Consider the following 26,690-nt stretch of genomic DNA (forward strand, 5'->3'; position numbering starts at 1 on the left):
AAATGAAGACCACTCTTCCTGATTCTCTGAAACAAAACATCTCAAGTAAGTCTCTAGATTCTGATTAGTGCGCTCCGTCTGTCCGTTCGACTGAGGATGAAAAGCCGAAGAGAAGGACAATTGTACACCCAGACGAGTACATTACGCTTTCCAGAATCTGGAAACAAACGGAGTCCCTCTATCGGACACGACATCAGAGGGAATGCCATGTAGTTTCACAATGTTGTCAACAAACACCTGTGCAAGGTTTTTAGCATTGGGTAGATTAGGTAATGCAATAAAGTGTGCCATTTTACTAAAACGATCGACAACCACCAGAATCAAGTTTTTCCCCGAAGAATTTGGTAAATCCATGATAAAATCCATGGACAAATGGGTCCAAGGTCTGGACGGGATGGGCAATAGAAGCAGAGATCCGGAAGGCCAGCCAAGTATGTGTCACCTTAGCACGTGCACAGGTACCACAGGCTGACACATAGTCCTCAACACATTTACGCAACCCCGGCCACCAGAATCTGCGAGAGATGAGATCGACAGTCGATCTGCTCCCAGGGTACCCAGCAAGCACCGTACAGTGATGTTCCTCGAACACCTTGTGACGTAATTTGGAGGGAACAATTTCCCCGGAGGACAAGAGTCCGGAGCATCCTCCTGTGCCTCCAACACCCTGGCTTCGAGATCAGGATAAAGAGCGGATATGACTACCCCTACAGATAAAATGGAACTAGGGTCATTAGACTTCCCCCCCCCCCCAGGAAAGCTATGCGACGAAGCATCCGCCTTGACGTTCTTAACTCCAGGGCGGTAAGTGACAAAGTTAAATCTGGTGAAAAGCAATGACCATCTGGCCTGCTTTGGGTTCAGTCGCTTAGCCAACTCCAGGTAGGCCAGATTGTTGTGATCCGTAATTACCGTAATAGGATGAATTGCTCCTTCCAACCAATGCCGCCATTCCTCAAACGCCAACTTAATGGCCAGCAATTCCCTATTCCCCATATCATAATTCCTTTCAGCAGTCGAGAGGTTTTTTTTGAGAAAAATGCACATGGGCGCCATTTACTGGGTGAAGGACCCTGCGACAAGATTGCTCCTACCCCTACCTCGGACGCGTCAACCTCAACAATAAATGAATGAGACACGTCCGGTTTCACCAGAATAGGGGCCGAAGCGAAACATTCTTTCACAGCCGAAAAGGCCTGTAATGCCGCATCAGACCAAATAGAAAGATCAGCACCCTTCCTAGTCATGTCTGTTAAAGGTTTAACCACCGATGAATAGTTCAAGATAAATTTACGGTAGCAGTTGGTAAACCCCAAAAACTACATAAACGCTTTCAGATTTTCGGGTCGATCCCAATCCAACACGGCACAGACCTTCTCGGGATCCATACGAAAACCTGAGGATGAGAGCAGGTAACCCAGAAATTGCACTTCCTGTACAGCAAATACACATTTTTCCATCTTAGCATATAACTTATTCTCTCCTAGGATCTGTAACACCTGTCTCACATGATCCTGATGAGTCTCCATATTAGGTGAATAAATTAGTATGTCATCAAGGTATACAACGACAAACCTCCCCACCAGATGATAAAAGATGTCATTGACAAAGTGTTGAAAAACCGCAGGAGCATTGGTTAACCCTAAGGGCATGACTAGGTTTTCAAAATTACCCTCAGGGGTATTAAATGCGGTCTTCCACTCATCCCCCTCCTTGATCCTTATCAGATTATATGCCCCCCTCAGATCCAATTTAGAGAACACCTTGGCACCGACAATTTGACTAAACAAATCCGGAATCAAAGGAAGGGGGTAAGGATCACAGACGGTAATACGATTGAGCTCACGGAAGTCCAGACATGGTCTCAGGGTACCATCCTTTTTCGTTACAAAGAAAAATCCAGCAGCCACTGGGGACTTAGGTGGTCTAATATGTCCCTTTGCCAAACTCTTGGTAATATACTCTTGCATGGCCTTTATACAACAGAGATTTGGGCAATTTAGCTCTGGGAATAAGATTGACTGGACAGTCATACTCCCGGTGCGGAGGCAACTCCTGATTACCACTCTTAGAGAACACATCAGAAAATTCTGAAATGAATGAGGGTACAGTTTTAGTGGTAACCATAGAGAACGATGCAGTTGTCCATGCAAAAATCACTCCAATCGAGAATCTGTCTCGCTTGCCAGACGATGGTAGGGTTATGTTTGCTTAACCATGGTAAGCCCAACACCAACGGAGCAGGCAGACCCTCCAACACATAACAGGAGTAATATAATTGGTGTCTTCCCAGGGTATGTGGCTGCAGGGGCAGTTCACCTGGGTACCGCTCAAAGAGTAAAGTATGTGTAACGAAGGGGAGCAGTAACAGTTTAAAATATAACTTTTAATATGTCTGTTCTCCCAGGAGGGAGTAAAAGACCCCTTACAAACAAAAAAACACAAAAGACAGACAAGGCCCCTGGAAAGAAGTGCCACGTGTGTATAGCTACGGACACATCCAGGTGCCGTCCTCCCTAGGCCTGTGATAAATGACACGAGGGCCTAAGATGGAGGACGCATGTGATTCCTAGTGTCTAAAAGGTAAGACGGTAGGAAGTCAGGTAATTAAGAAATGGAAAGGTCTTACCAGATCTTAGGGAGGCCTCACTTGGATAACCGCATGTAGTGGGTTACTGTAGGAGGAGGTCACATGGAGCAGGTAGGTACTCCATCAGATGTACATGGGTAGAAGGAAACAGACATCCGAGGTGTCCAGACGGCCAGGTACTAGAGTAGCCTCAATAAGAAACTAGCCCTAGTGCCTCCCTACTTGACCTACCCTGGCCCTAGTGACCTAACACGGGGTCCGTGCCCCGCAAGGGGTGGCCCCGTCCGGAACCTAGCCCTGATATGGAAACCCTAGGTAACCCTGTCAAAAGGGTGGCAGGGGCAGGATGCTATGTATCAAGGCCGGAAAAAATACTAAGTAAAATACTAAGTGAAACAGGTCTCAAGGACCATAATAAGATAAGCACAAGAGGTGCGTGTCTGATATGTCAGCGTGTCCCGACGCGTTTCTTAATATAACATATCTTCAGTGCATATATTTAGATTTAAACCAGAGGCCCCAAAAGTCATCAGGGGACACGGGGCTTAAGGCTCCTGTCAGTCTATATAATGCCACTGTAATAAGTAACCCAGTGAAGCAAACATATGGGGGTATTTATTCAAAAGAAGTAACTCCACATAGAAAAAGACTCTTGACAGTGTGAGGCATGTAAATGGTATACCTGAAAAAAGAACATAGACAGAAAGCAATGCAAATGAATATCTAAGTCTAGGTACCCATGCTGCCCACAAAGTGGTAGATGTGAGTAAGTACTCACATAACTGCTGAAGTGGTGTCGGCCAATGTCCAGAGTTGGCGGCATGGAGATTCGCCACGTCCGTCCTAGATTGCACGCCTAGCTTGTGTGCATTGGCGCGCTGTATTTCAATGGAGAAGAGGGGAGAAACGCCGGTCAGTGCGCCTGCGCCGAGTATGACGTCGCCCCACGTGACCGGACCAAGTCACATGATCCGGCCAGACGGGGGTGCGGCGTTCCCACAAGGGGCATGCGTCAAAAGACACGGCGATATCGGGTAAGGCCTAGGGGGAGGCACTCATTGTGACGCAACTGCGTCGGCACGCCTACCAGGCCGCCCGATGGGCACAGCTAAAAGGGGGGGAGTGAACATAGGTCCCTCAAACCGCCCCAAAAACAAGGCGCCGCTTGTAGCATAAACTACAGCTAGGGGGGGTGGAGCTGAGCAAGGACAATTGGTTTATGAACCTAGTAGCTACTACACCGATCGTCCCCCAAAGGGGAGATATTCACCCCTTAATTATGTGACAGAGTGGGACATTTTGGTGGGCTAACGTCCTAGCTGACCTGGAAAAGAAAAGAGATAGGCAGCCAAACAAGAGGACATAATATTGCAAGCTCAAGAGAGCTAGATAGAACACCATGAATGGAAAAGTGCACAGGACTGGCGCAGCTCCATTCATGTATCAAGCCACACTTGACAGATGCAACATATAGTGAAGGAAAATCATATATAGCAACCAAAGTGTAGTTGTTCGTTAAGGCCATGGGGGTGGGATGTATTAAGTTTGAAGATCCACCAGCATTCGCGCTGGAGGATCTGTCTATCCCAATCACCCCCACGAAATGGCTTATTCACTCGTTCAATTCCCATAAACTTGATGGCAGAGGTACGGCCACCGTGTAGAGAAAGGACATGTCGGGCTACCGGCGTGTCCCTTCCATTACGGATATCTCCCAAGTGCTCGCCCATCCTTTTGCGAAGTTCCCTCCGGGTTTTGCCCACATAGCGTTTGCCACACTGAGTAGGTATATCACTCCTACGCTGCGACAGTTGATGAACTGTTTGATCGTGTGGGCATTATCCGGAGGGTTCGCCGCAAAGGATTTGCCCTTGACCAACCATTCACAGAAACTACAGTGGCCGCACTTGTAGCAGCCCGTGGTGTTTTTGTCCAGCCATGTCCCTTGGGTCGCAGCGGGACTAAAATGGCTGTGTACTAATTTGTCCCTTAGGTTGGCCCCCCTTCTGAATGTTATTGAGGGGTGCGGGCTCAGGATCTCGGCTAGGTCCGGGTCCATCAAAAGGGTCTCCCAGTTGCGACCCAGAATGTCTTTCACTTGGGTTGCGGCCGAGTCAAAGGTGCCAATAAGCCTTATTATTTTTGTTGAGACTATGCTGGGACGTTTTGCGGGATGAAGGAGAGTGGTTCTACTACGTACCAAAGCCTTTTGATATGCCAGTTTTAATATTTTATCTGGATAGCCCCGTTCTAAAAACCTAGCTCTCATAGTCGATGCCTGTTGTTTGAATTCGCTCAATTCCGAACAATTACGTCTAAGACAAATGTATTGCCCATAGGGAATACCCCGTTTGAGTGGCGCGGGGTGGCAACTATCCCACCTCAAAAGTGAATTCGTTGCCGTTGGTTTACGATATATCGTGGTTTTCAACCCGCCCACATCATCCCTAGAGATGGCAATGTCTAAAAAGGGGAGGTTATCCCTCATGATGGAGGAGGTGAACTTCAGTCCGATACAGTTAGTGTTCAACTCCTGGATGAAGCTATCAAACTGCCCTTCGGTCCCGCTCCACAGGACAAATATGTCATCTATGTAGCGGGACCAAAGGGCAACGTGTCCGACAGACTCACAAGGTGTGTCTCCGAACACCACTGTCTCCTCCCACCAGCCCAGGAGCAAGTTGGCATACGAAGGGGCGCAAGAACTGCCCATCGCCGTGCCCCTGAGCTGGTGGTACAACCGTCCATCGAATAGGAAAAAATTCTTAGTTAGAACAAACTGCAGAAGTTCCAGGACGAAATTACTATGTGCTGAGTGCTGGCAACCTCTTGCTCTTAAAAAGTCTGCGGCCGCTGCTAAGCCCTTATCGTGGGGAATGGAGGAGTATAATGCCTCGACGTCAATCGACGCCAAGAGCCAGTCGGGTTCTATGCAAATATGCTCCAGTTTAGTTAAAAGGTCCCCAGTATCCCTTATATAGGAGGGCAACGCTTGTACAAAAGGACAAAGGAGACGGTCAATATAGATGCCCACATTTTGCGAAAGGCTGCCCACTCCTGACACAATGGGACGTCCCCTCATCGGTGTGGTGTCCTGATGCAAATCACCCACTCTTAAATTAATGTCATTCACTGCCTGCGACAGGCATTTTTGGGTGAGAGGTGCTGAGTCAATTGCAAAGACGGAAATACTTTTCTCTAATGCATTAGTAGTCAACCCTGTCCATCAATCAAGTTAACTCCTGCCCCACTGTCGAAAATGCTTAGATTTTCACAGTTTTGGACTCTAGCGCCCCCTCGGCAGACAGGAGAAAACGGGTACTACCAATAAAAGACAAAAGTAGGTTTTCTTGCTCCCTACCCACACCACCAATAGTAATTCGGGGATCAAACGTTTTTTCCTTCTTGTTTACACCTTGATGCTGCAAGTACGGACAAATATTCACAAAATGTCCCTTCTTGCCACAACAAAAGCAGACTCCTTTCACATGACCCAAACTTTTGCCAGTAGTTCCAGGAGTAGCTCCTACTAACTGCATAGGCTCCTCGCAAGGAGCAACCACCAGTGTCTCTCCACCATAAGTGTCAAAGGAAGCAGTACCCTTATTGGACAGTACGTTCTGAAGGTGTGGACCCCTAGATCTCTCCCTCAGGCGTCTATCAAGACGTATAGCAAGGGACATAGCTGCTTTCAATGACTCAGGATTTTGATGAAAAGCCAACGCGTCCTGCAGTGTCTCAGAGAGACCCTGACAGAATTGGCTATGGAGAGCAGGATCGTTCCACTCTGTATCGGTAGCCATCTCCTAAATTCAGAGCAATAGGTCTCCGCGAAACGTTCTCCCTGCCGCAAACCCCGTAACTTAGTCTCGGCCTGAGAGATCCGATCCGGGTCATCGTAGATAAGACCCAAGGCTCTAAAGAATTCATCTACCGACCGGAGGGACAGAGATCCGGTTGGCAGAGAAAAAGCCCAAGATTGGGCATCCTCTTTAACCACTTAAGGACCACAGGTTTATACCCCCCTAAAGACCAGGCCCTTTTTTACAAATCGGCACTACACTACTTTCACCGTTTATTGCTCGGTCATGCAACTTACCACCCAAATGAATTTTACCTCCTTTTCTTCTCACTAATAGAGCTTTCATTTGGTGGTATTTCATTGCTGCTGACATTTTTACTTTTTTTGTTATTAATCGAAATTTAACGATTTTTTTGCAAAAAAATGACATTTTTCACTTTCAGTTGTAAAATTTTGCAAAAAAAACGAGATCCATATAGAAATTTTGCTCTAAATTTATAGTTCTACATGTCTTTGATAAAAAAAAAATGTTTGGGTAAAAAAAAAATGGTTTGGGTAAAAGTTATAGCGTTTACAAACTATGGTACAAAAATGTGAATTTCCGCTTTTTGAAGCAGCTCTGACTTTCTGAGCACCTGTCATGTTTCCTGAGGTTCTACAATGCCCAGACAGTACAAACACCCCACAAATGACCCCATTTCGGAAAGTACACACCCTAAGGTATTCGCTGATGGGCATAGTGAGTTCATAGAACTTTTTATTTTTTGTCACAAGTTAGCGGAAAATGATGATTTTTTTTTATTTTATTTTTTTTCCTACAAAGTCTCATATTCCACTAACTTGTGACAAAAAATAAAAACTTCCATGAACTCATTATGCCCATCACGAAATACCTTGGGGTCTCTTCTTTCCAAAATGGGGTCACTTGTGGGGTAGTTATACTGCCCTGGCATTCTAGGGGCCCAAATGTGTGGTAAGGAGTTTGAAATCAAATTCTGTAAAAAATGACCAGTGAAATCCGAAAGGTGCTCTTTGGAATATGGGCCCCTTTGCCCACCTAGGCTGCAAAAAAGTGTCACACATCTGGTATCTACGTACTCAGGAGAAGTTGAGGAATGTGTTTTGGGGTGTCATTTTACATATACCCATGCTGGGTGAGATAAATATCTTGGTCAAATGCCAACTTTGTATAAAAAAATGGGAAAAGTTGTCTTTTGCCAAGATATTTCTCTCACCCAGCATGGGTATATGTAAAATGACACCCCAAAACACATTCCCCACCTTCTCCTGAGTACGGAGATACCAGATGTGTGACACTTTTTTGCAGCCTAGGTGGGCAAAGGGGCCCATATTCCAAAGAGCACCTTTCGGATTTCACTCGTCATTTTTTACAGAATTTGATTTCAAACTCCTTACCACACATTTGGGCCCCTAGAATGCCAGGGCAGTATAACTACCCCACAAGTGACCCCATTTTGGAAAGAAGACACCCCAAGGTATTCCGTGAGGGGCATGGCAAGTTCCTAGAATTTTTTATTTTTTGTCACAAGTTAGTGGAAAATGATGATTTTTTTTTTTTTTTTTTTTTTCATACAAAGTCTCATATTCCACTAACTTGTGACAAAAAATAAAAACTTCCATGAACTCACTATGCCCATCAGCGAATACCTTGGGGTCTCTTCTTTCCAAAATGGGGTCACTTGTGGGGTAGTTATACTGCCCTGGCATTCTAGGGGCCCGAATGTGTGGTAAGGAGTTTGAAATCAAATTCTGTAAAAAATGACCTGTGAAATCCGAAAGGTGCTCTTTGGAATATGGGCCCCTTTGCCCACCTAGGCTGCAAAAAAGTGTCACACATCTGGTATCTCTGTATTCAGGAGAAGTTGAGGAATGTGTTTTGGGGTGTCTTTTTACATATACCCATGCTGGGTGAGATAAATATCTTGGTCAAATGCCAACTTTGTATAAAAAAATGGGAAAAGTTGTCTTTTGCCAAGATATTTCTCTCACCCAGCAGGGGTATATGTAAAATGACACCCCAAAACACATTCCCCACCTTCTCCTGAGTACGGGGATACCAGATGTGTGACACTTTTTTGCAGCCTAGGTGGGCAAAGGGGCCCATATTCCAAAGAGCACCTTTCGGATTTCACAGGTCATTTTTTACAGAATTTGATTTCAAACTCCTTACCACACATTTGGGCCCCTAGAATGCCAGGGCAGTATAACTACCCCACAAGTGACCCCATTTTGGAAAGAAGAGACCCCAAGGTATTCGCTGATGGGCATAGTGAGTTCATGGAAGTTTTTATTTTTTGTCACAAGTTAGTGGAATATGAGACTTTGTATGAAAAAAAAAAAAAAAAAAAAATCTGCATTTTCCACTAACTTGTGACAAAAAATAAAAAATTCTAGGAACTTGCCATGCCCCTCACGGAATACCTTGGGGTGTCTTCTTTCCAAAATGGGGTCACTTGTGGGGTAGTTATACTGCCCTGGCATTTTCCAGGGGCCCTAATGTGTGGTAAGTAGGTAAATGACCTGTGAAATCCTAAAGGTGCTCTTTGGAATATGGGCCCCTTTGCCCACCTAGGCTGCAAAAAAGTGTCACACATGTGGTATCGCCGTATTCAGGAGAAGTTGGGGAATGTGTTTTGGGGTGTCATTTTACATATACCCTTGCTGGGTGAGAGAAATATCTTGGCAAAAGACAACTTTTCCCATTTTTTTATACAAAGTTGGCATTTGACCAAGATATTTCTCTCACCCAGCATGGGTATATGTAAAATGACACCCCAAAACACATTCCCCAACTTCTCCTGAGTACGGCGATACCAGATGTGTGACACTTTATTGCAGCCTAGATGCGCAAAGGTGCCCAAATTCCTTTTAGGAGGGCATTTTTAGACATTTGGATACCAGACTTCTTCTCACGCTTTGGGGCCCCTAGAATGCCAGGGCAGTATAAATACCCCACATGTGACCCCATTTTGGAAAGAAGACACCCCAAGGTATTCAATGAGGGGCATGGCGAGTTCATAGAAATTTTTTTTTTTTGGCACAAGTTAGCGGAAATTGATATTTTTAATTTTTTTCTCACAAAGTCTCCCTTTCCGCTAACTTGGGACAAAAATTTCAATCTTTCATGGACTCAATATGCCCCTCACGGAATACCTGGGGGTGTCTTCTTTCCGAAATGGGGTCACATGTGGGGTATTTATACTGCCCTGGCATTCTAGGGGCCCTAAAGCGTGAGAAGAAGTCTGGAATATAAATGTCTAAAAAATTTTACGCATTTGGTTTCCGTGAGGGGTATGGTGAGTTCATGTGAGATTTCATTTTTTGACACAAGTTAGTGGAATATGAGACTTTGTAAGAAAAAAAAAATAATAATTCCGCTAACTTGGACCAAAAAAATGTCTGAATGGAGCCTTACAGAGGGGTGATCAATGACAGGGGGGTGATCAATGACAGGGGGGGTGATCAATGACAGGGGGGGTAATCAATGACAGGGGGGGGATCAATGACAGGGGGGGTGATCAATGACAGGGGGGGTGATCAATGACAGGGGGGGTGATCAATGACAGGGGGGGTGATCAATGACAGGGGGGGTGATCAATGACAGGGGGGGTGATCAATGACAGGGGGGGTGATCAATGACAGGGGGGTGATCAATGACAGGGGGGTGATCAATGACAGGGGGGGTGATCAATGACAGGGGGGTGATCAATGACAGGGGGGTGATCAGGGAGTCAATATGGGGTGATAACCACAGTCATTGATCACGCCCGTGTAAGGCTTCATTCAGACGTCCGTATGCGTTTTGCGGATCCGATCCATCTATCAGTGCATCCGTAAAAATCATGCGGACATCTGAATGGAGCTTTACAGGGGGGTAATCAATGACAGGGGGGTGATCAGGGAGTCTATATGGGGTGATCACCACAGTCATTGATCACGCCCCTGTAAGGCTTCATTCAGACGTCCGGATGCGTTTTGCGGATCCGATCCATCTATCAGTGGATCCGTAAAAATCATGCGGACATCTGAATGGAGCTTTACAGGGGGGTAATCAATGACAGGGGGGTAATCAATGACAGGGGGGTGATCAGGGAGTCTATATGGGGTGATCACCACAGTCATTGATCACGCCCCTGTAAGGCTTCATTCAGACGTCCGGATGCGTTTTGCGGATCCGATCCATCTATCAGTGGATCCGTAAAAATCATGCGGACATCTGAATGGAGCTTTACAGGGGGGTAATCAATGACAGGGGGGTGATCAGGGAGTCTATATGGGGTGATCACCACAGTCATTGATCATGCCCCTGTAAGGCTTCATTCAGACGTCCGGATGCGTTTTGCGGATCCGATCCATCTATCAGTGGATCCGTAAAAATCATGCGGACATCTGAATGGAGCTTTACAGGGGGGTGATCAATGACAGGGGTGTAATCAATGACAGGGGGGTGATCAGGGAGTCTATATGGGGTGATAACCACAGTCATTGATCACGCCCCTGTAAGGCTTCATTCAGACGTCCGGATGCGTTTTGCGGATCCGATCCATCTATCAGTGCATCCGTAAAAATCATGCGGACATCTGAATGGAGCTTTACAGGGGGGTAATCAATGACAGGGGGGTGATCACCACAGTCATTGATCATGCCCCTGTAAGGCTTCATTCAGACGTCTGTATGCGTTTTGCGGATCCGATCCATCTATCAGTGCATCCGTAAAAATCATGCGGACATCTGAATGGAGCTTTACAGGGGGGTGATCAATGACAGGGGTGTAATCAATGACAGGGGGGTGATCAGGGAGTCTATATGGGGTGATCACCACAATCATTGATCATGCCCCTGTAAGGCTTCATTCAGACGTCCGGATGCGTTTTGCGGATCCGATCCATCTATCAGTGCATCCGTAAAAATCATGCGGACATCTGAATGGAGCTTTACAGGGGGGTGATCAGGGAGTCTATATGGGGTGATCACCACAGTCATTGATCATGCCCCTGTAAGGCTTCATTCAGACGTCCGGATGCGTTTTGCGGATCCGATCCATCTATCAGTGGATCCGTAAAAATCATGCGGACATCTGAATGGAGCTTTACAGGGGGGTAATCAATGACAGGGGGGTAATCAATGACAGGGGGGTGATCAGGGAGTCTATATGGGGTGATCACCACAGTCATTGATCACGCCCCTGTAAGGCTTCATTCAGACGTCCGGATGCGTTTTGCGGATCCGATCCATCTATCAGTGGATCCGTAAAAATCATGCGGACGTCTGAATGGAGCTTTACAGGGGGGTGATCAATGACAGGGGGGTAATCAATGACAGGGGGTGATCAGGGAGTCTATATGGGGTGATCAGGGGTGATCAGGGGCTAATAAGGGGTTAATAAGTGACGGGGGGGGGGGTGTAGTGTAGTGTAGTGGTGCTTGGTGCTACTTTACTGAGCTACCTGTGTCCTCTGGTGGTCGATCCAAACAAAGGGGACCACCAGAGGACCAGGTAGCAGGTATATTAGACGCTGTTATCAAAACAGCGTCTAATATACCTGTTAGGGGTTAAAAAAAACACATCTCCAGCCTGCCAGCGAACGATCGCCGCTGGCAGGCTGGAGATCAACTCTCTTACCTTCCGTTCCTGTGAGCGCGCGCGCCTGTGTGCGCGCGTTCACAGGAAATCTCGGCTCACGCGAGATGACGCCTATTGGCGTTAGCGTAGCCTGGGGGAGCCGCCGCAATGACGCCTTTCGGCGTTACAGTTGCGGGAAGTGGTTAAGCAACAAAATAATCATACCCACACGTTGACACTCATCCCCAGAAGAGTATGGACGCAGCCTAAAGTATAATTTACATGATTCCCTGAACCAGATGAAATTGTCACTACCCCTGGAAAACCTGTCCGGGAGAGCCACCTTTGGTTCAGGGCAGTCCTGGGACCCACCACCGGAACCAGCAGCCTGTTGACTCTGAATCTGCAAGACCGTCGCGCGGAGGTCTGCTACCTCCATAGTCAGATTCTGCAGCTGTTCGACCAGTGCACACATAGTATCCATAGCTGCACAGATCAGAACAAAAATGGCAGTATTGGCTCTGGATAATGTAACGGATGTAGTAGGGGATAACAACAAAATACAATACGAAGGAAGGGGAAAGACGCTAGGCCTCACCACTAGGGAAGGAAAAGGGTCACCACCTATAAAACCCTGCTCCTGGCCCTAACTCCTATCCGTATGGGCACCTCTCGATGGTAGAGATGCCCATACACAGGAACCTAGAAAACCCTGGTGACCCTCAGATGCCCTAAAGGTAATGACAGGGCAGAGACAACCCGTTCCTTCCCTGGTGAAGGAACCAGCATCTCGCTGAGGCCTAGTAAACAACCAGGGGGGGGAATACAAAACACAAAAAGTGGAACACTTAACTTCTGAGGATGATGGATGAACAGGACTTCAACACGAACCACACTCCAGCTCTTCCAAAACCAAATGAAGCTATCCAGAGCAAGAAGTAATGGGTAAAGTCAGACTAAATAGGGATAGGTAAAGGTTTCATGATCCACACCTGAACAGGAGGTATGGACATACCAGCAACACACAAAGTGAAACCAAAAGAGGCTGTCAGGTCACTAATGTGTAGATAATCTTTCAGACCTTCTAAGACCTGTCACAGGTGTGACAAGTAGTTATGTAATACCCCAGAGTGGTATTACCATTTCTTCACCTTGCTACTGTCTTTGATACCAATAATGTCATCTGTATATTTGTTCCAGGTCCTCCTACATTGTGCATTCCTAATGTTGTTATGAAACTGCTATGTTCATGTAATGTGCCTTGTTCACCAGCAGTTGGCAGCGGATATGGCAGACAGATCTTTAGATAGCATATAACTTACCATTCCATTCTCCCCCTGTTGGGCAGAAGTGGGCTAGTCCTGCTTCCTACCAATGGGAATAGTTGCAGTTCTAGTCGATTCCAGTGTAGTCTAGACAGTGGAGCTTAAAAGACGTGCCAAGGTGTAGCAGCGAGGGGAAAGTTACATCTCCTGCAGCAGAAGTCTCAAAAGGGAAGCAGCTCATAGCTCATAGAGCAGCACCATGACTCTTACAGATCTACAGACAGAGTGTCACTAGGGGGTTAGCAGCCAAAAGCACCCCACTCCAGAGATACCAAAACAGTTCTGAAGTCCAGCTGCCAGAACAAAGCCAAGTTTAGCACAGCAGAGAGAGAAAGCAGAGTTATCAAGTTTGCCTGCCAGTTTATGCCAAAGCCTGCTGGAACCAAGAGAAAGCCTGAATATTGTCTGGAAGCAAGTTGATTCAAGTAAAGCTGTTGAACTTTATAAAAGTAATTAGATTTATTCTCCATCTCCACTATTACAATTCCCTTTTATTGCTTCAGAGCCAAGCCTTGGTGAGCAACAGTATCCGGGTAGGTGCACCGTGACACACACAGAGACTGTTAAGACCGCACCACAACACTTGGCATTTCTATAGACCTGGGACGTGATCGGCCCTGGGGGGCGGCACATCACAGTTGTATTTCCTAGGACTCCAGCCATGAATCTGGGGCGGCAAGCTCATGTTGTAACCAGAAGTTAATGAGGTTGATAACGGAGATCCGTGAGGTGTGCAGTGAAACAAAAATAACACTTTTCAGGGCACTGGCATCATTGAGTCACTGGAGTGTTGGTATTTTCATGTTCATTTATTGTTACGTTAAAATTACTATTCATTTGAAAAAAAATGATTTATTTGTCAGGTATAAACACCAGTATTTTAATCTGAGGGTTCATCCAAATTTACATTGTTTTATGGTTTACTATTTTTCTTAACAAAACAAAGAAACTTTATAAAAAATGCCATTATTTTTTTATCAGTAGTAATGTCAGAGTATTTTCTCTTGAAAATATTTTGTTAATCATCTTTTCTCATTTAGAATGACCTGTACAAGAAATCTGACATTAAATACTGGTGACTCATACTTCAGTCGGTATACTCCATTTATCATAACATGAGGTCAAGGATCTCACAGAGGTAAGATCTTGATTTCAATTTGCATGACTGAAGCTATTAGGTGTGATTAAACTGCCTCATGATGAGATTGCATTGTAAGTGCAATCTGCACTTCTGTCATTCAAATTGCAATCAAAATGTTACCTCCATGAGGTCCTTTGACCTTGGTGTTGATTATGATAAACAGATTATGCTGACTGAAGCATGAGTCACCAGTATTTCATGTTGTTGCACCAGACATTCTCATTGATAAAGTCAGTCGGATGACTAGTGAAATGCCTTCAACAGAAAATACAAGTCCAATTTCTCAAACGTATTAGTACTGGTATACAATTACCTGGATTAATAAGAACCTTCAGAGACACCATTAATTTGTGTGGTCATATTCTGAAAAAAATAAATTCAATTGTGAGGGTTTGTATATTTGACAGATGTTCAACAGTTTTAATCTTGGGGTACTTTAGCTTTTTTTTTTTATTGCTTTTCATTCTGCTTCTGAGAGGTGGGATGAACAGAAAACAAGACTTTTCTTTTTATACAGAGTGGCCCACGAAAAAGTAGTCGCCTCCAATATCTCCAAATCAAACTGCCTAATAGTAAATCTGTCTTAGTTGTCCATAGCAACCAATCAGAGCTCAGCTTTCATTTTTTCAGAACCCTTTAGGAACTGAAAGCTGAGCTCTGATTGGTTTCTATAGGCAATTAGTTAGTTTGATAAAAGTGGCCTATTGTGTCAGAAAGATGGTGTTCTCCCTGGAACAGAAAATAGTGATTGTGGAAGGCTATGTGCGAAGCAAATCAATTAAGGAAACGCAAGAGATCTTTGCCGATAAGTCCGCAGGAACAAAACCACCAGCGAAATGTTGTATTCAGAGTCTGGTTTAGAAATGGCCTCAAATTGCCTCTGTTGCAAACATGAAGAAACCGAGGCTCCCATCGATCAGGACGGCTGAAGTTGTGCATGAAATTCAGCAGCGGATTGCAAGTAGCCCCAAAAATCTATTGGAAGACTGTCTCAGCAAGTTGGTGTATCAGGAACGATGTGTAAGCGAGAGCTGAAATCTCTGAACCTGAAACCGTACCGAATAACGTGTCTGCAGAAACTGAAAGAGTCTGAAAAAGCTAAACACTGAAATTTCTGGACTTGTCTGCTGACTGTGATTTCTGACAGCTATTTGGACCCATTGCTGTACTTCATGACCGACGAAGCTTGGTTTCATTTATCAGGTCATGTAAATTCCCAGATTACGAGGTACTGATCCGCTGAAAATTTCCATATGACTCCTGAAACACCACTTCACGACCAGAAAATTGGTGTCTGGTGCGCAGTGTCAGGAACACGAATATTGGGTCCAATTTTCTTCAAATCAACCGTGAATACCAGAATTTACCTGGACATTTTTGAACAGTTTTACAACCAACTAACACCAGAATAGTAAATGTCCTGCTTTTTCCAACAAGATGGGGCAACATGCCGCACCTCACGGAGCTCACTGGCATAGGCTCATGAACGGTTTACAGAGGAACGTTCCCCAGACTTGTCCACATGCCACTTGTTTGTTCATCCTGTCATACTATCGATGGAGGCAGACTACTTTTTCGCTACCTTTTCATTTTTTCATCATCTTTACTATTTATTAAAGCCACAAAGGAGACTTGATCATGCAATCCTTTGATTGCTTAAATAGTATACTGCACTAATTATGTAGTACAGTCGTTTATGTCTGCCTCTTAGGCTGCGTTCACACGGGCAAGATTTCCGCGCGGGTGCAATGCGGTAGGTGAACGCATTGCACCCGCACTGAATCCGGACCTATTCATTTCAATGGGGCTGTTCAGATGAGCGATGATTTTCACGCATCACTTGTGCGTTGCGTGAAAATCGTAGCATGCTCTATATTCTGCGTTTTTCACGCAACGCAGGCCCCATAGAAGTGAATAGGGTTGCGTGAAAATCGCAAGCATCCGCAAGCAAGTGCGGATGCGGTGCGATTTTCACGCATGGTTGCTAGGTGACAGTCTATTCACTGTATTATTTTCCCTTATAACATGGTTATAAGGGAAAATAATAGCATTCTGAATACAGAATGCATAGTAAAATAGCGCTGGAGGGGTTAAAAAAAATAAACAAATTAACTCACCTTCTCCTCTTGATCGCGTAGTTCCCGGTCTCTTCTGATGAGCTGTCGGCTAAAGGACCTTTGGTGACGTCAGATCACATGCTCCAATCACATGGTCCATCACCACGGTGATGGACCATGTGATTGGAGCATGTGATCTGACGTCACCAAAGGTCCTTTAGCCGACAGACAGCTCATCATTAAAGAAGTAAAGAAGAGACCGGGAACTACGTGGAGGAGGTGAGTTAATTTTTTTATTTTTTTTAACCATCAATTGATCACCTACTATGCATTCTGTATTCAGAATGCTATTATTTTCCCTTATAACCATGTTATAAGGGAAAATAATACAATCTACAGAACACCGATCCCAAGCCCGAACTTCTGTGAAGAAGTTCGGGTCTGGGTACCACAGACCAAAAAACATTGCACCCGCGCGATAAAAACTAAACATCGGAACGCAATCGCAGTCAAAACTGACTGCAATTGCATTCCTACTCGCGCGGGTTTGCCGCAACACACCGGGACGCATCCGGACCTAATCCGGACACGCTCGTGTGAACTCAGCCTTAGTATTCTACTGACACAGGTAAACCCTTAGGCAAGATCTAGCTGGTTTTTGTACTTCAACAGACCTAAAGGCTTTCTTTAGGCCTCCGGCTGCCAAAGCAACCCTAATCACACCTTGGAATAGAGACAATGGCGTGTCAAGAGAGAGCACCCTCCATCCGCTTAACTGTTTCAATTCTGTGGTCAGTATTGACTGAGTCACCTTAAGGAGTTAAATAGCTCAGGCCGGAGCTAGCCACAATCATGGCAATTGCATTGTATACCATCTCTGTAGGTCAGGCTGTAGGAAGTCACCTCGTATGGCTACTTCCTTGTGTGAGTTTTTTGAGGTTTAAGAAAATATGCTTTGTTAGATAAACATTTCCTACATTATCAACATGAAAAGTATTTCCAGTGTGAATTTCTGATGTGCAATTAGACCAGACTTTTGGGTAAAACGCTTTCCACATACAGTACATGAAAACTCTCATGTGTGACTTCTCATATGTCGAACAAGAACTGACTTACGGATAAAACATTGTCCACATTGTTGGCATGAAAATGGCTTCTCCCCAGTGTGAATTTTCAGATGTTCAACAAGACTTTCTTTTCTTAAGAAGCACTTATGACATTCAGTACATGAAAATGGCTTCTCCCCTGTGTGAGTCAGCTGATGTGCAACAAGATGTGATTTCCGAGTGTAACATTTCCCACATTCTGGGCATGAAAATGGCTTCTCCCCTGTGTGAGTTCTTTGATGTAAAACTAGACTTGATTTAAGGGCATAACATTTCCCACATTCTGGGCATGAAAATTGATTCTCTCTTGTGTGAGTTCTTTGATGTAAAACTAGACTTGATTTAAGGGCATAACATTTCCCACATTCTTGGCATGAAAATAGCTTCTCAACGGGCACTGTGTGACTTCTTTGATCTTGAACATTTGATTCAACACTATAGCATTTCCCATCTTCCGAATATGAAAATGGCTTCTCCCCTGTGTGAATTCTTCGATGTGTAGCAAGTGTTGTTTTATGTGCAAAACATTTCCCACATTCTGAACACGAATATGGCTTCTCCCCTTTGTGAATTTTCTTATGTTCAAAAAGACATTCTTCTCCTACAAAGCTTTTCCCACATTCCGAACATAAAAATGGCTTCTTCCCTTTGCGAGTTTGTTGATGTTGAAGAATTTGTGATTTCCAAGTAAAACATTTCCCACATTCTGAACATGAAAATGGCTTCTCCCCAGTGTGAATTCTTTGATGTATAACAAGTGTTGTTCTCTGTGCAAAACATTTACCACATTCTGAACATGAAAATGGCTTCTCCCCTGTGTGAGTTCTTTGATGTATAACAAGTGTTGCTTTCTGTGCAAAACATTTACCACATTCTGGACATGAAAATGGTTTCTCCCCTGTGTGAGTTCTCTGATGTTTCATGAGATGTGCTTTCTGAGAAAAACATTTCCCACACTCCAAACATGAAAACGGCTTCCCCCTTGCGTGAACTTTCTGATGCTCATACAGTTTAGATTTCAGAGTGAAACACTTTCCACATATTGAACAAGAAATTGGCTTCTTCCCTGCGTTCTCTCTTTGACGTACAACATCCCTTCTGTGACTTGTATTTTGCTTAATAGTCTGTGATGAACCAGAAGATGGAAGATGTTCAGAAGGATCAGATGATAGATCTTTACTGTGAAGGGCCGAGATTGTATCTGAGATAACGGCACACTCTTTGCGTGTATCTTGTGTGATGCCACAATCTTCTACTTTCAAATCTGAAGATACCAGATGTCCCTCTGAGCTCCCAGTACAGTCATCTGCAGAGAATAAAACTGTATTATTTTCAATACTATAACCTTAAAATTTGTATTGATTAAAATTATATTTCTGTTGACCCATTTCTATTCAAATTGAATGGTACTTTTTTGTAGCAAAGTGGAATTATGAATTGACTGAAGTTGGCCATATACGAATTAGAGTAAAGGGGTTTTCCGTGATTTTTTTATTTTTTTATTGATGACCTAACCTCAGGGTAGGTAATCACTATCTGATCGGTGGGGGTCCGACACCGGGGACCCCTGCCGATCAGCTGCTTGAGAAGGCAGCAGCGATCCTGTGAGCACCGCAGCCTTTTTTCTGCTTTTCCTAGGCCAGTGACAACACGGTCATTGTTCATGTGGCCTAGGAGCAGCTCATCCCCATTATTGAATAGGGCTGAGCGCAATACCAAGCACAGCTGCTATACTATGTGCGGCGCTGTGCTTGGTGAGCTGTGAGAAGGCAGCGACACTCACAGGAGCGCCAGTGCCTTCTCAAACAGCAGATTGCTGGGGGTCCTGGGAGTTGGAGGCCCACCGACCAGATACTGATAACCTGGCCAGAGGATAGGTCATCAGTAAAAAAATCTCGGAAAACCCTTTTAATGTTGGTTGAACCAATTAATAATGTGTTTAAGGATCGGGAGGTTGAATTTCAGAGGTGTTTCCTCTCTCCCCATTCAGAAAATATACAGCTGGAACAAGCTCAGAGTGCATATACATGGGGGAGTTTGGGAGAGATACCTGTCAGCCAAATAAGCATTCAGAAGTGTATAGCAGCTTAAAGGGAATCTGCTACCCCGATTTTGGAGTATTATCTATAGTAATACATGCGTAAAAAATGCAGTTTCGAATTTTTTCATTTTCCTACTGCCCCCGGTTACCCTTGCTTTCAGCACTCAAAGCTGCAGTGAAATGCACAGTCCGGACTGCTGTGCTGTTCTAACATAATGGAAAGGACTTTTTGTGCATGCGCGGCAGTCCTGACAATACATTTCCACACAGCTCTGAGCGCTGACAGAAGAAAAACAGGGAGCAGTGAGAAAAGAAAAAGTGATCTGGACTTCACATATCTGCAGCATTACTCATGTATTAATTTAGATAATGGTCCACAATTGGGGTGACAGAATCACTTTATGGCAGTGCTGGCAAAGCCAATCACAATCTAACATTAGACCTCAGAGCAAGGACCATTAGATCATGATAGATTACCATGCTGTTCTCTTTCAGTTTTCCACTGCCGTGTTAAAGCCAGCATCATTAGAGGGTTATGTTTCAGTATGCCTGCCCCCACACTTTCCTAGTGTAATGCTCAGTCGAGAATCATAAAGTGACATGTTAGCCAGTGCTCTTAGGTGGTGTCTGTCTCACACACTAAATGATAGGTACATGCACTTCTGAGGGGAAGAGCAGTGTGGCTGTGTACAGTATAAAGCAACCACAGCTTTTCTACAAATGTTAGCTTTTCTTCCCAAATATGCTTCTAGAGTTCTTTTTTAGGGTGGTCAATGACTGCTCCACTACATGTGCCAGACTCTGACCGAGCATTCTCTACATGTCCTTTTACCAGCCCTGCTCATCCCTGTCTCAAGGACCTTCACGGGAGGGTCATGTGACCAAAAGGTCCTTCTGTATATACAGTACACAATACCATTACATCACGCAGATTAGACACTAGGTGGAAGGATAGCAATGGACATAAATCATGCATATCTCAGCCTCTATGAAATGGAGGCACATTGCATAAACAAAATAAATAAAAAAATCAGCAGATAATGGCTGCCAATTTAAAGGCACAGTGATATAAACCAACTATGGAGCTAACAATTATCACAGATTTTTATAAATAAAGAGTGGCCTCTCCACAACTTACAAGTCTAATAGGTGCAAATAGTTCCTTAATCTCAAAGTTAGAAAAATACTTTTCCATAATCAGGAATGACACAGCAGATGAAGATCACTTAGGCATATTTCATATCCATATTCCATCTGTATTTTGTAATCCAAACTTACATGCACACCATGTGTTATTTAAAATAGTATCACATTTTCATCCATATTTAATTAGTATTTTCCATGAGAAAATATTGTAGTTTTTGCTCTATAAGACGCACTTTTTCCCCAAACTTATGGAAGTGCTCATTAGTACAGTAGGACAGGGGAGAGGTGAATACATTGTTCCTTGTACTGGTAGTACCCACTGCTCCTTGGTCTTCTTTTGTTGGTGCAGAAGTATGTTGAGATGTGCACACAGCACGAGTAATCTGTGCAACCTCGGTTCACAGCACGGCAAAAGCGCTGGAGAGGCAGCAGCGCCCAAAACAGGAGAGGTGAGTTGATTTATTTATTTTGTCTAATCAGAGACCTGATTAACATTGGGGGTCTAATCTGAGGTCTGATTGGGGGGCGGCGAACTGGAGTCTAATTAACATTGGGGGTCTGATAAGCATTAAGGGTCTGATCTGAGGTCTCATGGAAAAAATATTATTAAAATGTAGGTGCGTCTTATAGGGTGAAAAATATAGCATATAGCATAAAAAAAAGCCTAAAATTGTTCCTGCATGAATAAGCAGAGTATGTGAGTCTTATTTATAGTGGTTACTACTCACCTGGGTAGGTATCAGTTGGAAATTCCTTCTTACACTGCTCATAATCCAACACATTTTCCTCTGTAGGAGGTTCCTCCTTACAATGCGCATCACCCCTCACATATGTCTCTGTAGGAGGTTCCTCCTTACAATGCACATCACCCCACGCATAGGTCTCTGTAGGGGGTTCCTCCTTACAATGCACATCACCCCACCCATAGGTCTCTGTAGGAGGTTCCTCCTTACAATGCACATCACCACACCCATAGGTCTCTGTAGGAGCTTCCTTGTTGCAATGCACATGACCCCACGCATAGGTCTCTGTAGGAGGTTCCTCTTTACACTGGGAATCACCCCTCAGATGTGCCTCTGTAGTAATGTCCTCCATACGCTCCTCATCGCCCGTCATATGTGTCTCAGTAGCATTATTATTGTATATCTCTTTATTCAGATTCAAAAGCTGTGAAAAAAATATTGTAAAGGTCACCAGACAATCGGAGAAGTCACATAGAATATTATAGATAGAAAGAACAATAATCATTGGTTATCATGATGACCAAAAACTACATGACAGGAGTAGTTATGTGAGCCAAATAGCTGTAAGTCTTCTAGAAGTATAACATAGATATTAGTTGACAGCTCAGTGACGAGAACCTCATACACTTGTATATTCAACATGGCTTGATGTGTATGAATTTGTCTCTCAGGGAAAAGGGAGGAGCAGAAAGGAGTACATCCAGCTGGTTGACTCTGTGGTTCTACACCCACTGTCCAAAACAAGTATAAAACATATAATACTACGGGATAAAACAAGACTGAACACAAGGTCTTCACAGCCCTCTACAGATCATAGGGAATATCTCCATCTACCTTTGGAGGAAAAGGCCTGGGACATCTCTCTGGTGTTCTTCTCTTACTGGATCTTCCTGTAGGAGACACATACAGTGACTGAATTCTTTCTTTACATACAGATAATTAAAGGACAGGTGTATTTAGTCCTGTCTATTACCTGGTGATGTGAGGGGCTGGTGATTATCCATCATGACGTCCTTGTACAGATCCTTGTGTCCTTCTACATACTCCCACTCCTCCATGGAGAAATAGACAGTGACATCCTGACACCTTATAGGAACCTGACAACACAATGACACCGTCATCACCCAGAGCCCTCCAGTGCTGTTACTGTATAATGTCCCAGCATTCCCAGCAGTGTCACCTCTCCAGTCAGCAGCTCAATCATTCTGTTGATGAGTTCTAGGATCTTCTGTTTATTGATCTCCTCATGTATCAGGGAGTGAGGTGGAGGCCCCGTGATTGGGCTCAAGGTTCTTCCCCATCCTTCAGACACAGGAGCCTGACAGCGCTCACTAGAGGTCTTCTTCACCACTGTGTAATCCTGGGTATGAGGAAACTCATTCATAAATATCACTAGTGACATTTCCAGAGTCCGTCACCTCTCCAGTCACATTCACCTCTTATTACTATAGATAATATTTATATAATGTGACATCATCAGAATCTCTCACCTCTCCAGTAAGTTGGAAGAGTATCTCTAGGGTGAGATTTAATATCTTCTCTGCCATCTTGTCTCTGTCCCTATCCATCCTTGATAGGTCAGTCAGGAAAACTCTTAGAATCAGAAAATATCAATGGAGATGATTCTATGTCGTAAGAACCTGAATGTAAACAAGAAGAAACAATGTACAAACTACACAAAATCTCATGAAGAAGGGAGATATTAGAATGTAGATGTTGTAGTCTGACAGGAGGGTTTTCACACCTCCCAGGGACAGGAAGCAAAATAAAAGGCAGCTAAAAAGTCCTTCCCCTATACCTGATCCAGTTGTTTAGCTCCTTGACATTTGCAACAAAGAAGGAGGATACCTCAGAGTTTTGGTTTTCACCTTTTCCCCAGAATTCTAGAGGTTTCAGGTTCCGATTAAGCTTGGTGCCAAATGTCGCATATGCATATCTTACCTACATTTGAAGAGGTAGAATGCCAATGTCTATCTTTCCTGCTCACTGGAGACACGTCCATCCCGACTAAGGAATCCTTGGTGGGTGATTTTATACCCTTGGCAGTCAGGTACAGTTATCTAATCGGTGGGGGGGTCTAACACCTGGCACCCCCGCCAATCAGCTTTACATCACACTACACCTATCCTCCCCTCTTCAAACAGCTGATCAGCGGGTGTCAGACCCCCGCTGATGAGATACTGATGACCTATCCTGAGGAAACCCCTGTACAACCCCTTTAATACTGTATCCTGAAGTGGTCTGATTTCTGTTGGTGGATTACTTTGTACGTTATCATTTAGAAGCCACTCTGGTTTAAATTGCTAATGATTTCTCATTCTATACTTTATAGCTCAATTATAAAGACGGCGTCATGGTAGCCATTCATGTGGCAGATGATGTCATCCGGTTCGTAGGATTCCAGCGCATGTCAGGAAGAAAGGGGCCCGTGCCCACAATTCGCACCAGAGGCAGGAATAGAGGTGTGACAGTTCTCTCTCTCGCTTTGTTCAAAACTTCGGATTAATACTGTACGGAGATCGGTCTCCATACAGAATTAGAGATCTCACTGCACTTACTATTATCCCTGGGCGCCGCTCTGTTCTCCTGCTATGCCCTCCGGTATGTTCCGTCACTTGGTTATAGTAGGCGGAGACATGGTTATAGTAGGAGGAGTCTGCCCTTGTTCTCCTGGGCGTCTCCTTCTCCCAGGCTGTAGCGCTGGCCAATCGCAGCGCAGAGCTCACAGCCTGGGAGAAAAAAACCTCCCAGGCTGTGAGCTCTGCGCTGCGATTGGCCAGCGCTACAGCCTGGGAGAAGGAGACGCCCAGGAGAACAAGGGCAGACTCCTCCTACTATAACCAAGTGACCGAACATACCGGAGGGCATAGCAGGAGAACGGAGCGGCGCCCAGGGATAATAGTAAGTGCAGTGAGATCCCTGGGCGCCGCTATATAGATCATGACACTTAGTTCACAATTTTTCACCAGATGAAAGGTCCTTTTTAAGGAGATTAGGCTATGGTTGTTCTTTTATTTTGTTTGGATTCTGGATTTAATATTCCTTTAACCAGGCCATTTAGGCACATTTATGTTTGTAAAAGCTGTAACTTTTTTCCATTCTGTTATGTAAATAATTTTTGCGCCTTTTTTGGCGATACATGGGGCTTTCCTTTTATGTCTTTTTTTGTTTTTATTTTTTTGCAACCTGGAAAATATTTTAAAAAAATGGGAAAAATAGTGCTTTCACATTTTTTTTATTTGGATTTTTAATAGCAAAACGTACAACTAAAAATATATATTTTTTAATTATATCCCCTTTCCATAACGGTCATTTTGTTATGTAGGTTATGGTCAGGGGAGGAATGTAGTGATGCTTATTTTATTAATATTATTATTATATTTAATTTTTTTTCACTTTATGCCCCTACCTTATTAGGTCATAAATGAATTTTAGGTGCCATTTAACATTACGTTTTTAATTTATTGCTGATTTCTCCTGTAACTAGGGTTGATATATTAGCCCCAGTTATAGCGGGAATATAAGCAATAGCAGTTGAACAGCACTCCCTAGCATGCAAGTTACAATGTGGGTGCACGCCTATTGGGGGCAGGGTCCAATATCACACTGCAGGGATAACCATGTAGTGTAACTTTGAGCTGGGTTTTTGTGGGAAAACCTATAGTTTTCATTGGTATCATTTTGGGGTAAATAACACTTTTTGATAGCTTGTTAGTAAGTTTTTTTCGGTGGCGAAAAAGAATTAGAAATCCTGGCATATTTTTTTTTTTACGGTCTACACCGCATCGGTGACATTTTTATAGTGCAGGTCGTTATGGATGCGGCGATACCAAACATGTAGGAGAGATTTTATTTTTACAATTATGTTCATTGAAAAGAGTATTTTCAATGGAAAAAAAAAATATTTTTTAAGTAAATAAATGAGTTTATTTTAATTTTTTTTCACCAGTTAATAGTCCCACAAGTGAACTCTTTTGATTGAGTCTGCTCCCTCCGTCACTTCTTACATGCAGAGGGCGCCATTGCCCTCGTCATGGAAAAGGTTAAACAGCACAGATCAACACTCCTGCCAGTCCGGGCTGTTAGAGCAGGAGCGAGGCTCACATGTGATTGCCGAGCCTCGCTCTCCGCTGCGCAGAAGACCCGTGCAGAGCTTAGACCGGGCGGCTATGAAAAGGGGGCAGCCTAGCCTAAGGCCCCTTAGTTACCTCCGTAAAAAGGCGTATTGGTGGTCACTAAGGGGTTAGACAGTTTTGCAATAATGGGTTCAGTGACATCAGAGCGCCTTCAAGACACAAAAGGGAAATGCTTACCTCGTCCTGTAGAGCAGCCGTGTGTTTGTTTTATACCCACAGGACCTGTGATGATGTCATAGTGTAGGAGGAGTAAGGGATCACATGACCAGGTGTTTCTAGGTTTATCTGTAGATGCTAAAGCAGGGATCAGCAACCTTCGGCACTCCAGCTGCTGTGAAACTACAACTCCCAGCATGCAAACATGTTCGGCTTCTCTTCTAACTCCCATTGAAGTGACTGGAGCATTCTGGGAGTAGCAGTTTCTGAACAGCTGGAGTGCCGGAGGTTGCTGATCCCTGAATGGAGTTGTTAGAAGGACGTCCTCCCCCTGGAGTCAGTATTCTAGCCTGTTCAGTATAGAGCTAGAATGGAGTTGTTAGAAGGAGGTCGTCCTGTTCTAGATGTTACTTATTAAATTCTTTGCGTTCTTAATTCAGGAAACTGTTTTACTAGAATTATGAATTTCCTATATCATTATTTTTTCATATATATTTTTATCGATGCAACGGAAAAAATTCCATTCTGCTTGTTTTCACACATACATAAAAATAGAACTAAGGGGGTCATTTATGACCAAATATACACCATTAGCATTCAGGATCCGCCCACAGTTTTTTTCATCATGGACAATGCATGCAAATTTGAAATACACTCTCTTGATTAAAAGCATTTTTATACATACTGATGTCAAGGTTTTATTAAAATTAATCCAAATAAACCTATTCTCATGTTTTTATGTAATGAAATATTGATTTTCGGGGCTTTTAATGTATATTCTATAGGACCTTTGTAGTAGGCAAAGGACCTTAATCATGTGATCACATCGTTGGGTCACGTGTCTTATATTGGGACACGTGACCG

At 44.1% G+C, this 26,690-nt stretch overlaps 2 protein-coding genes across 2 annotated transcripts in view; both read right to left on the reverse strand.

Moving 5' to 3' along the window:
- Nucleotides 1-26,690, reverse strand: part of LOC120992102 (oocyte zinc finger protein XlCOF6-like) — a 770,548-nt gene that overhangs the window by 595,346 nt on the left and 148,512 nt on the right. The window lies entirely within an intron of this gene.
- Nucleotides 17,271-25,966, reverse strand: LOC120992103 (oocyte zinc finger protein XlCOF22-like). The gene is made up of 7 exons (XM_040420872.1): nt 25,848-25,966; nt 23,025-23,174; nt 22,715-22,894; nt 22,508-22,631; nt 22,369-22,424; nt 21,520-21,958; nt 17,271-18,910 (listed from the first exon to the last, which is right to left on the reverse strand). Exons 2-7 carry the CDS (start codon nt 23,100-23,102, stop codon nt 17,574-17,576), a joined length of 2,214 nt encoding a protein of 737 aa, XP_040276806.1. The 5' UTR covers nt 23,103-23,174; nt 25,848-25,966; the 3' UTR covers nt 17,271-17,573.

Source organism: Bufo bufo, chromosome 2, assembly GCF_905171765.1.
Source record: "Bufo bufo chromosome 2, aBufBuf1.1, whole genome shotgun sequence".
NCBI classification, from domain to species: Eukaryota; Metazoa; Chordata; class Amphibia; order Anura; family Bufonidae; genus Bufo; species Bufo bufo.